Source organism: Dermochelys coriacea, chromosome 7 (assembly GCF_009764565.3).
Source record: "Dermochelys coriacea isolate rDerCor1 chromosome 7, rDerCor1.pri.v4, whole genome shotgun sequence".
Lineage (NCBI taxonomy): Eukaryota > Metazoa > Chordata > Testudines > Dermochelyidae > Dermochelys > Dermochelys coriacea.
In genome coordinates, this window is record NC_050074.1 from 89,970,494 (window position 1) to 89,985,563 (window position 15,070).

The 15,070-nt window shown below is 38.7% G+C and overlaps 1 protein-coding gene across 4 annotated transcripts in view; it reads right to left on the reverse strand.

Annotated features, from left to right (window-relative positions):
• PRKG1 (protein kinase cGMP-dependent 1) overlaps positions 1–15,070 on the reverse strand; it is an 869,388-nt gene that overhangs the window by 176,564 nt on the left and 677,754 nt on the right. For all 4 annotated transcript variants that reach the window (XM_038411702.2, XM_038411700.2, XM_043518662.1 and 1 more), the window contains one exon: positions 9,429–9,523. In XM_038411702.2, the coding sequence (XP_038267630.1) occupies positions 9,429–9,523 (95 nt within the window). The remainder of the gene's footprint in view (positions 1–9,428; positions 9,524–15,070) is intronic.

Consider the following 15,070-nt stretch of genomic DNA (forward strand, 5'->3'; position numbering starts at 1 on the left):
TCCAATTCCAATATATTTTTTTCGAGATGGGGTGACCACATCTGCAAGCAGTATTCATGATGTGGGCGTATCATGGAATTAGATAGAGACAATATGATATTTTCTGTCTTATCTATACCTTATGTTTTCCATTGTGCATTACTTTGCATTTATCAACATTGAATTTCATCTGCCATTTTGTTGCCCAGTCACCTAGTTTTGAGAAATACTTTTGTAGCTCTTCTCAGTCTGCCTGGGACTTAACTATCTTGAGTAGTTTTGTATCATCTGCAAATTTTGCCACCTCACTGTTTACCCCTTTTTCCAGATCATTTATGAATATTTTGAATAGGACTGGCCCCAGTACAGACCCCTGGGGGACACCACTATTTACCTCTCTCCATTCTGAAAACTGACCGTTTATTCTTACCCTTTGTTTCTTATTTTTTAACCAATTACCAATCCATGAGAAGACCCTCCCTCTTATCCCATGACTGTTTACTTTGCCTAAGAGCCTTTAGTGAGGGACCTTGTCGAAGGCTTTCTGAAAATCGAAGTACACTATATCTACTGGATCCCCCTTGTCCACATGCTTGTTGACCCCCTCAGAGAATGCTAGTAGATTGGTGAGGCATGATTTCTCTTTACAAAAACCATGTTGACTCTTCCCCAACAAATTATGTTAATAAATGTGACTGATAATTTTGTTCTTTACTACAGTTTCATTCAGTTTGCCCGGTACTGAAATCAGGGTTGCTGGCCTGTAATTGCTGGGATCACCTTTGGAGCCCTTTTTAAAATTGGCATCACATTAGCTATCCTCCTGTCATTTGGTACAGAAGCTGATTTAAATGATAGGTTACAGACCACAGTTAGTAGTTCTGCAATTTCACATTTGAGTTCCTTCAGAACTCTTGGGTGAATACCATCTGGTCCTGGTGACTTCTTGTTGTTTATGAATTTGTTTCAAAACCTCCTCTAATGACACCTCTATCGGGGACATTTTCTCAGATTTGTCACCTAAAAAGAATGGCTCAGATTTGGGAATTTCCCTCACATCCTCAGCCGTGAAGACCGATGCAAAGAATTAATTTAGTTTCTGCGCAATGGCCTCATCATCCCTGAGTGCTCCTTTAGCATCTCGATCATCCAGTGGCCCCACTGGTTGTTTAGCAGGCTTCCTGCTTCTGATGTACTTACAATTTTTTTTTGCTATTACTTTTTGAGTCTTTGGTTAACTGTTCTTCAAATTCTTTTTTGGCTTTCCTAATTATATTTTTCCACTTCATATGCCAGAGTTTATGCTCCTTTCTATTTTCCTCACTAGGATTTAATTTTCACTTTTTAAAGGATGCTTTTTTGTCTCTCACTGCTTCTTTTACATCGTTGTTTAGCCATGGTGGCATTTTTTTGGTTCTCTTACTACATTTTTTAATTTGGGGTATACATTTAAGTTGAACCTCTATTATAGTGTCTTAAAAAAGCTTCCACGCAGCTTGCAGGGATTTCACTTTTTGCGCTATACCTTTTAATTTTTGTTTCACTAACTTCCTCATTTTTGTGTAGTCCCCCTTTCTGAAATTAAATGATACATGTTGGGCTGCTTTGGTGTTTTCCCTGCCACAGGGATGTTAAATTTAATTCTATTATGGTCACTATTACCAAGCAGTCCAGCTATATTCACCTCTTGGACCAGATCCTGTGCTCTACTTAGGATTAAATCAAGAATTGTCTCTCCTCTTGTAGGTTCCAGGACTAGCTACTCCAAGAAGCAGTCATTTAAGGTGTCAAGAAACTTTCTCTCTGCATTCCATTCTGAGGTGACATGAACCCAGTCAATATGGGGATAGTTGAAATACCCTGTTATTACTGAGTTTATTTTAATAGCCTCTCTAATCTCCCTGAGTATTTTACAGTTACTGTCACCATCCTGGTTAGGTGGTTTTTAATATACCCTACTGCTATAGTGTTATTATTAGAGCATGGAATTACTATCCATAGAGATTCTGTGGTACAGTTTGGTTCATTTAAGATTTTTACTTCATTTGATTCTACTCTTTCTTTCACATATAGTGCTACTCCCCCACCAGCACAATGTGTTCTGTCCTTCTGATATATTTTGTACCCTGGTATTACTGTGTCCTATTGATTATCCTCATTCCACCAAGAACCTTAATACTCTTAATCTTAAAATTAGTAGCAGAATAACTAAGCAGGAGGTCGGGGGATATACATGGAAATCAGTAAGAGTTCTCTTGAAAATGGAAGATACCCCTATAAGATACATCTTACAAAAGACAGAACAAAAACATTCACTATTCAAATGGTCTGTGAGATGACAGAGTAAGTCAACTTATTCAATTAACAAAATAAAATATTCTTTCACAAAATGATCTTTTCTACCACACACATCAAAATGTCATACAACTAAAGAAAGTTCCCTGGCCCAGCCGCCTCCTTCAAAAAGACAAAAGCAAATGCAGCATACAAAAAAAGATACATCAAAACCCAGTTTAACTGATCTAGAATGGTAAAAAAGTGTTAATTATTATTATTATTTATATTATGGTAATATCTACAAACATCAACCAAGACAGAGGCCTCATTGTGCTAGGCTCCATAAAAACACTTAGTAAGAGATAGTCATTGCTCTATTTGGACTGTAAACTCTTCAGACAAGCCAGACAAGATTTAGGAGAAAGACAGAGAATTGAGGGAAAGATTAAGTACTAGACCACACATGACGCTTGTGGAAAGCCAGGAACTGAACCCAGATCCGCTGCATCCCAGTTCACTGTATTAACTGCAAATCTAGCATGCATGAGTTCGTGCATCTTTTTTGTTTTCCTAAATCTGGATTTAGAAAATACATATTTTGCTCTTTGTGGAAGGGAAAACACATCAGAGAGGATACTATTTCACAGAGCTCCCTGCCTTAACCTTGAGCTTCCAGCTGGTGCAGAGATGAGCAGATATGGTTTATCACCCAACCCTTTAGATATGTAAAAGACTTGTGCAGGGAGCCTTCCACGTGGTTTTTTCAATATGGACTGTCTTAAAGTAATTCACAATATTTGCCAAAACTAGTCTCCTCAAATGGGTCATCATTGTACTATATTATGTTTGTAATCCATTAAATTTAAAAAATGCATTTCATTGTAATTTAACTAAATCACAAAAAAATATTTGCAGAAAAATATATATTTGAATGGATTGAAACCAACATAATTGAAGAAGATAAAGCTGTAATGGAAACACAGAATTGAAAACCAGATACATTCATTTCAAAGAAAGATTAGATGGACAAATGAACAAACTATGTTTCTTCATGAGTAACATTTTGTTTCAGTAAACTTGTTTGTTTGTTTTTTTCCTCACATCAGCAATATATACCTCAGTCACATAGAACTAGCTACCTCTTGGGGTAACAGCATAAAATATACTCTATTCAAAGACAATCCACTGAACATATATTGATGGAAACATCAGAACAAGCTACAATTTTCATCTTACTATCTCAAAGATATAGTTAAAAACATTGTGCCTGTTTTTAAAAGTTACATCCATATACACTATTTATAGTGTGAAGGGGTTATTCAAGCAATTGGGAGTACTTAACTAACAATGGATTTTGGGAGATGCCAATCCACATCTGAGCTTTCCTGGGAATGTTCAAACTAACATGTAAACAAAAAGCTGAAACATTCATAGATATATGACTTGCCCAGGGGCTAGAGACCCCATCTTGTGGCTGTAATGTTGCACAAGAGAAAGACCATGTAAGGCCCTGGAAATCCCTCCATTTTGTCTTGAAAGAAACTGGAACAAAGGACAGTAACTATGGGGGTATGAGTGATTGCTGGACCCAGATTAGGAAGGAGTCTAGTCTGTCAAAGAAGCTTATTGGAACATCTCTGAGGGTGAGATTTTACCAGCATTTAGTTTCCTACTGTATTAGGCTTATACTTGCATATTTTATTTTATTTTGCGTGGTAACTTACTTTATTCTGTCTGTTATTACTTGGAACCACTTAAATTATATTTAATAAAAACACTTTTTACTTATTAATTAACCCAGAGTAAGTAATTAATTCCTGGGGGAGCAAACAGCTGTGCATATTTCTCTATCAGTGTTATAGAGGGTGAACAATTTACGAGTTTACCCTGTATAAGATTTATACAGAGTAAAACGGATTTATTTGGGGTTTGGATCCCATTGGGAACTGGATATCTGGGTGCTGGAGACAGGAGCACTTCTTAAGCTGTTTTCAATTAATCCTGCAGCTTTTGGGGGAAGTGTTTCAGACCTGGGTCTATGTTTGTAGCAGGCTAGCATGTCTGGCACAAGAAGGCAGGGTACTGAAGTCCCAAACTGCTAGAGAAAACAGACTCAGAGGTAGTCCCAGCACATCAGGTGGCAGTCCCAAGGGGGTTTGTGACCCAACCCGTCACAGTTAAGAGTCCTGTTTTTGGTTTAGAGTACCAGCATTATTTTCCTATTCCTAGAAACATTTGCTTATTGTTGTGAATTTGAGAGTAAATGCAACTACTTTGGATTGGGTATAACAGTTAATACTGAAATAGCAACTGTAGTGAAAAATGCCATAATCTTTTTATTTATTTTTTTAATAAGATTATGCATCACACCAGAAATAGTAACACCACCAAAGAGGATGGATCTAGACTGTTCTCGTGGTACAAGATGACAGAACAAGGAGTAATGGTCTCAAGTTGCAGTGGGGGAGGTTTAGGTTGGATATTAGGAAAAACCTTTTCACTAGGAGGGTAGTGAAGCACTGGAATGGGTTACCTAGGGAGGTGGTGGAATCTCATTGGTTAGAGGTTTTTAAGGTCAGGCTTGACAAAGCCCTGGCTGGGATGATTTAGTTGGGGATTGGTCCTGCTTTAAGCAAGGGATTGGACTAGATGACCTCCTGAGGTCCCTTCCAACCTTGATATTCTATGAAATAAACAAAACACACAATCACACTAATGACGACCATAACATACGTATTCAGTGTTTCTAATATGAAGAAACACAAAGGACACTCTTTAATATAATTCTCAGTGTATTGGGTAGCAAAAATTGAAGCTGTGTATGTATGGCCTGCTTTTGAGAAATATTGAGTGCCCCAAACTCCTCATAAATCAATGGGATATGCAGATGCTCAGCACCTCTGAGTATCAGGTTTCTAATTCTTTATTTAACGGTGTTCCAATGTATTCTAGAATGTCTTCAGAAAAGTTCAGAAAGTGAGTTTTCCCCATCAGTGATAAGCTGTATTTGGTAGAAAGCAGTAGTTTGAGATAATGTGCCTGCTTTTAAACCTCAGTAGGATTTTGCTGATTGACTTTAGGATTTGGCCTGTTACATTTCACATAAATACACAAAGAACATACTTAAAAAAATTAGATCCAAAAAGTTATGGTTTCAACATGAGCACATGTATTACAGTAAGAACCTGCTCTGAGAGGCCTAAATGCAAGCCCTACATAACACAAACTTCAGCAGTTTGCTGGAGCAGCCTCGCTTTCACCTGTAAAGGTTTAAATGGATATGGCATCCATCCTTCCAAGGGTAAACTGTGGCTTCAGTTCCATTGCAGAAATGGGAATTGGTGGCCATTTTGGAGAAGGGAAAAGCTTAAAGATTAAAGGTAGAAATCAGAAATTAATGAGAATTAAAAACTTTGCCTTTCACTAGGACCTCTCGCTAGGTCCTGACATCCAGGCTAAATCTTGCCAATTCTTTCTGCATAAGATCTCTGAGATACGGCCTTTCTTATCCATCTACACAGCTAAAACTCTCATTTAAGCACTCATTAGCCTGTGTCTCAATTACTGCAACGTCCTGCTCTCTGACCTTGACAAATGCAATTTCCTCCCACTCATATCCACTTAGAATGCTGTTGCAAAGATCATTTTCCTACCCTGTTACTTTGACGATATCACACCCATGGACGGCAGGTATAATAGGCCAGTGAAGGCTAATCCTTCCCTGGTGCAGCTGCCACCGACACGCTGCTGGACATCAGGTCCGCAGTGGCAATGCGGAAAGGAGGAAAGGAAAGAGGGGGAACAAGGAAGATGGATTTAATGAACACCATATTCTAGAAACACTGACACTGGATTTCTGAAAGGGGTACACTAGTGCAAAGGTTCTCAACCAGAGGGTTGGATCCCAAAATTGGGTCGCCAGAATGTTTCAAAGGATCACAGATGGCTCCTGTCCCAAAGGCCTGGCTGGGCTTGCCTCCCTGCAACATCCAGGGTCCCAGCGCCACTCAGGTTTGGAGTCTGGATAGGCCAAATTTGAGTGAGTGGCACTGCAACCTCATGAGTCAGGTCACAACTCCACTTACACAAATTTGGTCCAGCAAGGAAGGCAGAGGTGAACCCGAGTGGCGCTGCAACCCTGGAGTTTGCAATGCCCAGAGTGGAGAGCCAAGCCCAGCCAGCCTCACAGCACAAGAGTTTGGGTGACTCAGGCAGGTGATGCTAGGAGATGAGGTTTGGTAGGGGAGCACCACCTGCACCCTCTGATGAACCTTAGCAGGCCACCCAGGCTGTCTGGGTTGGGGGGGGAACAACCAAAAAATTGGGGGCCCCTCCCCCCATGTCACCTCTGGTGGCAGGCACAAAATACGATTGCTCACCCCAGGAGCTAAAATGCCTAGTTACAGTTCTGCCCCAGGGCCTTCACCCCAAGACTATTTACTGAGTTGTGACAGGCCATAAACATTTACAAATGGGTCCTGAGCCCCAAAAGGTTAAGAACAACTGCATTAGTGTATCTACACTACAGATTAGAATCCCTTGTATCTCACATTTTTGGAAAATGCTAGAATTCAGCTGCTGCTATTATTCCCCATTGGTATGGTACAGAAAGAGCACAACAGAATGTATAAGGTACTATAGAGCTGTTTAGGTGCAATAGTTGTTTACATTACATTATTTTCATGCTCCCTGCTGGACTATGTAGATGAGTCCTGCCACCTGCCTGGTGCTAGAAATAATCAACATTAAAAATTGTCAAAAATTAATTTAACTATGGAATATAGCAAAAAATAATGTACAGTGACTATTTCTAGTCCTACAGTATATATTGTCATCTCAGACTGAATTAGACAGGAAACTGAAAGGCAAATGTGTTGGGAAGTTTAACTATTACTGTAAAAAATATGGCTGTGGTAATGTTGTGACTTGTTTTGTTTCTGTTATTGTGACTGGGATAGTGTAAAATGAAATGTATCGTGTACTGGCTGGAAAAATAGGATAATGCATGTTATCACAAGATTTGTACGTCAGCATAAGTATTTCCAATGTATCATACAAAATACTTGTTATCCAAATTCCTTCTGTGCAGCAGTATGAATAATGAAGACTGCAACTATTCAGCATTGCTGAAACAGTAAAATATTCCCTATTGCTATTAGTTGTAACTGGATAAAATGTATATGAAATTACACATGAACCTCAGTTTTTATTTTTAACACATTATCACTGTGGGGTAAATTTTCACAGCATTGGGTGAAGTTATTGTTGAACAATTCCAATTGAAGTCAATGGGTGTCACATGATTAAAAATTCCAAAGAAAGCTTTGAAAAATTATCTTTAGCTGTTAACTAGGCACAACGAAAATATCAAAAGAAAACATGTACTGCTTGCCTATATCTATCTATCTATATTAAACTCATATTCACAAACACATTTAAGAGAAGCATATAGACACATCCTGAATTGTAAACAACAGTGATGTCTAAACATTTATCATATATATATATATACATACACACACATTTATTGTCAGTTATTTATCTAGCTGCAGATATACTTCCAAACTATCAAATTTAAGTCTACCTACAGCATTATTGAGTTTACTAGTAAACTGGGCCTGCAGCATCTCAGACATGTACACTTTCATTCAAAAAGCATCTGGGTATTATCCTACCTCTATGAATTGAAAATACAATACCAATTATAGCAAGATTTCAAGTTAATTTCAGAAGATAAAAGCCATTTTATATTGAATATTTTAAAATATACAAATTGTTTAAATACCTATTGTGAATTAATTCATTTTAGTCTAAGGCAGCTAACAAACACAACTGTATTTGAAAATATTTTTTTAAATTCATTATTAAAAAATAAGAACCTAAACTCTGGAGTAGTTGTATTATTAGAAGTTGTTTGAGGAGGTGCCTTCTTCTATTTGTCAGACCTGTTTGTTTCCAGACTTATTTGGCCCAGTGTTGCCAATTCTCAAAATTTTATTGCAAGTCTTATGATATTTGGTGTTTTTCTTGAAACCCAAGCTCCTGGAGTCATGTGGTTTTTTGAGAATTTCAGTTTTCATAAAAAAAAAGTTTCTAGCTCTTCAGACTACAGAGAAAAGCTTGGATATATTGTTCAAGTATACCATAAAGGTTAGAAAATCAGAAGGCAAATTAAAATAACCTCAAATGTATCATTTAAAAAAGCTCATGGTTTTTAAGCTGATCTCGTGATTTTGGTGGGCCTGCCTCTGACTCATACATTTTGGACACTTGAGATGGGTAATAATGTTGGCCAGTTCTCTCTAGATATCAGAAGCGCCACAAAATTTGGCTAAAAGGGTTCTTGGACTCTTTTGAGGAAGACTGGTTTGTGAATGACTGAATGTGGAGGTTACAATATGAGAAAGGAAAGGTTGCCATAGAGCTTATAGGCAGAGGTAAATTTTAAGAATGAGAGATTTAACAGTATGGTGTCCACTAACATTAATAGGAGTCATGCAACTATATCCCTGCATGTTCTACCGTACATCTAAACCTATAAAAAGTCTCTACATTGCCTTCTCTATGTACCTTTAGTACACCATTGAAGAAATGGAGTATTACACTTCTATACTCCTATTTAATATTAACATAGAATCATAGGACAGGAAAGGACTTCAAGAGGTTATCTAGTCCAGTCCCCTGCACTCACGACAGTATAAGTATTATATGGTGGACATATAACATGTATGGTGGACTGTTATTTACATCTTTAAGTTCCCTCCAAGCATAGTTATAACTCCTAAACAAAATACTTCATTAAAAACAGTCTAAGTTGCTCAAGTGCTCACACGACCACTTTACATGCAATCTGCTATTATGTGCTCACCCAACACGTGAAACATACCACAAGGTGGAAAATTTTGAAAATAAGAAAAGCTTATCAGACCCCAATTGAGGTCTAGATTCAGCCATTTAAGTACAAAACAGGGATTTTAATATCAAGTTAAGGACAAATTCCAATGCAACAATCCTTCACTACAGACTGGCTATCAGTGCCTCCAGGACAATGACTCAGCAAGATTGCTTAGAATTCAGTTCTATCATCTAGCTGCAAGACCCCAATAAGCTATTCCAGAATCCCTACCTGCAGTGAATCACAGTTGAACAGCTATATAATTTGTAGTACTTACCCCTGAAGTGCTTTTTCTCCAAACCAATCTCCTTTCCCTAAAGTGCGAAGAAAGATTGGCTCTTCACTGGGTGAATCTTCACGAGTAACATTTACCTGTGGAAAAGAAAAAAAAACAACTTTTTATGAATAAAACCTACTCATTTGGGAATGTAAGAGTCAACTTATGGCATTTTCAATTAATACCAATTCAGGTTCCTATCTGGTTAACTTGATAATTCCTGGTTTCAGAGTAGCAGCCGTGTTAGTCTGTATTCGCAAAAAGAAAAGGAGTACTTGTGGCACCTTAGAGACTAACAAATTTATTAGAGCATAAGCTTTCGTGAGCTACAGCTCACTTCATCGGATGCATTTGGTGGAAAAAACAGAGGAGAGATTTATATACACACACAGAGAACATGAAACAATGGGTTTATCATACACACTGTAAGGAGAGTGATCACTTAAGATAAGCCATCACCAGCAGCAGGGGGGGGAAAGGAGGAAAACCTTTCATGGTGACAAGCAAGGTAGGCTAATTCCAGCAGTTAACAAGAATATCAGAGGAACAGTGCGGGGTGAGGTGGGAGGGAGAAATACCATGGGGAAATAGTTTTACTTTGTGTAATGACTCATCCATTCCCAGTCTCTATTCAAGCCTAAATTAATTGTATCCAGTTTGCAAATTAATTCCAATTCAGCAGTCTCTCGTTGGAGTCTGTTTTTGAAGCTTTTTTGTTGAAGTATAGCCACTCTTAGGTCTGTGATCGAGTGACCAGAGAGATTGAAGTGTTCTCCAACTGGTTTTTGAATGTTATAATTCTTGACGTCTGATTTGTGTCCATTCATTCTTTTACGTAGAGACTGTCCAGTTTGGCCAATGTACATGGCAGAGGGGCATTGCTGGCACATGATGGCATATATCACATTGGTAGATGCGCAGGTGAACGAGCCTCTGATAGTGTGGCTGATGTGATTAGGCCCTATGATGGTATCCCCTGAATAGATATGTGGACAGAGTTGGCAACGGGCTTTGTTGCAAGGATAGGTTCCTGGGTTAGTGGTTCTGTTGTATGGTGTGTGGTTGCTGGTGAGTATTTGCTTCAGATTGGGGGGCTGTCTGTAAGCAAGGACTGGTCTGTCTCCCAAAATCTGTGAGAGCGATGGGTCGTCCTTCAGGATAGGTTGTAGATCCTTGATGATGCGTTGGAGAGGTTTTAGTTGGGGGCTGAAGGTGATGGCTAGTGGCGTTCTGTTGTTTTCTTTGTTGGGCCTGTCCTGTAGTAGGTGACTTCTGGGTACTCTTCTGGCTCTGTCAATCTGTTTCTTCACTTCAGCAGGTGGGTATTGTAGTTGTAGGAATGCATGATAGAGATCTTGTAGGTGTTTGTCTCTGTCTGAGGGGTTGGAGCAAATGCGGTTATATCGTAGCGCATTCCTGTATCCTGAACTTCCTTAGAGCCTTGCCAATCACCATTTTAGATCTGTGTAATCAAGCGTATTACTATGGTCAGTTCCCCAAACAAGCCTCTTAGGCCATTCATGGAAATGTATAATTACTTTTATTGGGGTATGTATTATTCTTGAAAATAATAATATGAATTGTATCCTCTCATTTATTTTAGCGTTTGAGGCCCCAATCCAGCAATTGACTGTGTGAGCACAGGGGTTTGTTTGTATGGAGTCAACTGTAGAACTGGAGGTCCAAATCTTTTATATTACAGGATAGATTTATTATGTGGGCTTCTTTTTACAGAGTTCTAGGTTATTCTGTTCTGCACCATTCACTAATCAGGAAAACAGTCTACAAGCTGAAATGAAGAGAGAACATTACAGGATGAAAACCCTTCCTCTTTGAATCATTAAATGCAATGAAAGTACACAGTCATGGACCCCAAATGCTAGCTGGAGCAGAAATAAAGAACTTCCATGTATTTTTGATTTAAAAAATGAAAGTAAAAAGCAATATAATAAAATTAAAAACTGCAAATGTGGCTTAACAGCTTTTAACCATCTTTGCCAATTTAATGAATGAAAAGTGGCAGTCTGCAGCTGTGCCTTGACATTTTTTCTTTTTGCTGTGAAAAAGAAAAGCAGGTTTTGCAGATGAAAAGTTGATTTCCAGCCCAACTGAAAAATGATGCGTATTGTGAGCCTGATGTAGGCACAGATTAAAAAAATATATATGGGCAATACACAATGGTTGGAGGTTTTCACATCCATAGGAGATGGAGTTCCAGCACTGGAGGTGCTCATTCTTTTTAATTTTTCTTCTAATATATTCTAATTGCTCTTCTGAAGACTATTCTACTTTGCATTAAGATAGTAAGAAACCCTGATTTCCTTGTAGCTTGTTGTCTCTCCATGACAAATTGGTAAATTCCTAGCAACCACTGCAAATCCTTCCTGGATATTCCACTAGTATTAAGGAGGATACAGCACACTCCATTAGTCCACCAAAGATTCAGAAACCCCTTGAAAAGGTGATAGGTAGATCTGGGATGTATATGACCCTCATATGAGAGGCAATTCTTTTCTTTGAACCTAGACAAACTAGGGTGAACTCTGAATGTTTTAAAATGGTCAGATTGAGAGAGAATGCTGGGCTAGGTGCAACATCCAGTGCAATAAATTTAGCGGGCAGAGGAAAATGGCAACATTTCACCCTTAGATCAAATTTGCAAATCCCACTTGCATTTTGTGAAAATCTCAGATTTTGCATACGAAAATTCACAAAGCATTTTGGGATTTCAAACAGTTTAATTTAGTTTTGACATGGGGGATATGGAAAGCTTTCTAGTTTAATTTTGTTGTGAAAACCTAAAAAAAAAACATTTCCTCTACCGTCTCTTGTTATGGGTGCTCAACATAGTGGTTTTGAATCATTAATGAGCACTCAGCCTACAATAAAGTTTTGCAGCAAGTCATCAAAGATCAGATGAGGGTAGGGAAAATGTAACAGATAGGATAAAACTGTTTGTAGCAGATGGAAAAAAACTAAGTAAAGAAAGTCTTAATACATTTTAATCTGTTTCTCTGTGATCCTCTGTGTGTCCTAGAAAAGAAATGCCAAGGGATCACAGTTTAAAGTGATGATACACATTAATCACCAGATAATATGGCACCAATAATGCACCTGTTACATTTGTGACATTGATTTTTACAGGAAAAATGGCATGCTACAGCACAGCATGGCACATGATTTCACTCTACTGACTGAGCACTGAACGGTGCCAGACTATCAGCATGTGGTGAGCAGAAGAGTGCAAACTATTGATAGTAAACTATGTATTCACTTTGCAGGATCCTAGCAGCAGGGCTTCATCCTGAGCCTGGACATCTACATTGCAATTAAACAGCCCCTTAGCCCAAGCCCTGCAAACCAGAATCTGCTAGCATGGGCCGGTCGCAGGTTTCTAATTGCAGTGTAGATATACCCTGGGAGACCAAAGGAGTAATTTGTGAGAGGAGCTAGGCTGGCAAGATTAAGGAATTTTTAGGACCTTTCTTGTTCAGTTCTGTCAGGTTTTGCCCAAGATAACACTGCTGGACACATTGAGCTATATGAATATCAGAAATTGGAAACAGTTTCACAACTAAGGGTCTCTGATAATATTCAAACCAATTAATTGCATGCAGCATGTACATTCCCAGGCACGTGGGCTGCAGTCAGATCCTTTGTTTGATTTATTTAACTGTCTGACCCAGAGTTCAGGTTGGGATGTTTGTGCAAGGTACGGTCATATACTATAATCCATCTTATTTAACTGTTTGAGTGCCAGGGCTCTGGCGGTGAGTCCTGGGAATTCAGGCCTGTGCTGTTTTGTTGTCATGGCACCGTTCCCATATACAGCAAAGATTTCATATACTTGCCAAAGGCATTTATTAAATTCACTGATCTCCAGTTTCGCCATCCATCACCTTTCATCACAGTCCTCTCTGGAAATCTGTAGTAGTGGGGTGGATGTGTACACTTCTAGTTAAATAGGGCACAGTGGGAATCCCTGTAACAGCCTCCATCTCAAGTCTCTGGTCAAGGGTCTGAGGCAAATTTCAGCAAGCATTGTTTTATTTCAACTGCCTTGGCTGCCCATCAGCTCTCACAGTCAACATGGGAATAAGTAATAAAGGGAAAAGGAAGTCTGCCAAACAAACATTTAGACCCCATGTAGATGTCCACCATAACATTGTGGCATTGCTGTTAGTGGCAGACCTTGACAATTGGGTGCACAGAAATATCAGTCTATTTTGCACACTGACTGGTAAATCTGCCAATCAGGGATCTGGGGACTCTTCTGAGTACAGAGGATAGGGTGCAACCTGCTTTGACTACAGGAGGATACAGATTAGGCCAGTATGTCTGGAGAGGAATGTTCATGTGGGGATCATTTGTGTCATGGTTTTCCTTCTTCAGAGAGATAAGGAAAAGATTATGATGGGATCAGTTACTCCTGATCAGAAGAAGCTGGAAAAGCTTGAGAGTATCATGAAAGAAGGGGGGGGGGGTTGAGGAAGGAGTGGAGGAGTACAGGAGAAGGAGGGGGAGGATAACATGAAGGAACTTTCTGAAGCTTCATAATAAATGCACACCCCATAACGTACTCCATTTAGAAAATCTGCCATGATTGACTTATTCACATGGTAAATACACGGCTTTTTTTCCTTCTAGTGAACATTTCACTTCAGCTGTTTGATAAATATTGGTTACAGAGACAGAGAGAATGTGAGCAAGACAGAGTACTAGCTTCAGTACTTGTGAGCTGGCAATGTCACATGCTCTCTCAGAAGACATCCCTACATGTGTGGCAGTCATGTCAGAACTAACTAAACTACTCTCTCTTTTCTTCCCCAATATCTGGGCTTTTTTGTTGCCTTTCATAATTAATTGCCTGTATTAACCTGTGACTTTGCGCAAATATAAGAATGGTAAAAAGAAGGTTGGGATTGACCCAACCAATTTATCTGTCCTCTTTTGTTTAGTTTTATCTGTTTTTCAGTATGCAGTCTCTGCAGTGGGAAATTGCAGTGCATTCCCTTGAACATCTGCATCCTGCTGTGGTAAGGAGCAATGTGTTTGCCAAGCTTTACACCAAATAAAATGGAATTTTCAACTGGCAAAAAAGGATTGCCTAAAACTACCAAGATTGTGAAAGAAAACAAAGAGGTTTAAAGCATTTTCCCCCTTGAAACTTGCTGAGTAGAGGCTAAGGCATCAAGAAGGCACCAAATTTTAGTAAATGTTCAATAGAAATATGGTACAATATATTTTATTTTAGTTCAGAAAGACAGCTTAGCAGTTCTGTGGGTCCCCATGATTTAAATCTTAACAAAAAATAAATGTTCAGTCAGTGTTTATTTGTTCTATCCATCAATGGTGTATACATATAGGTGCTACAGCAATACAAATAATAAAATTATTATTATTAAATTTGAGCAAGGGATTAAAATATGTATTTCTGGATCAAATCTAGCCCAACTTTGCACTGACTAAATGGAACTCAATAGCAGTTATGTCTCATTCCTAGAAGGCATATATCCATGTTACAAGACCTACCAACATAACTGGCACCCATGTTGGCAGTCTTAGATTATGTCTATACTAGAAATGCTGTAAATAAAGTCTTGATCTTGCTGGTCATTCAACCAAGGTGGCTTAACAACTTT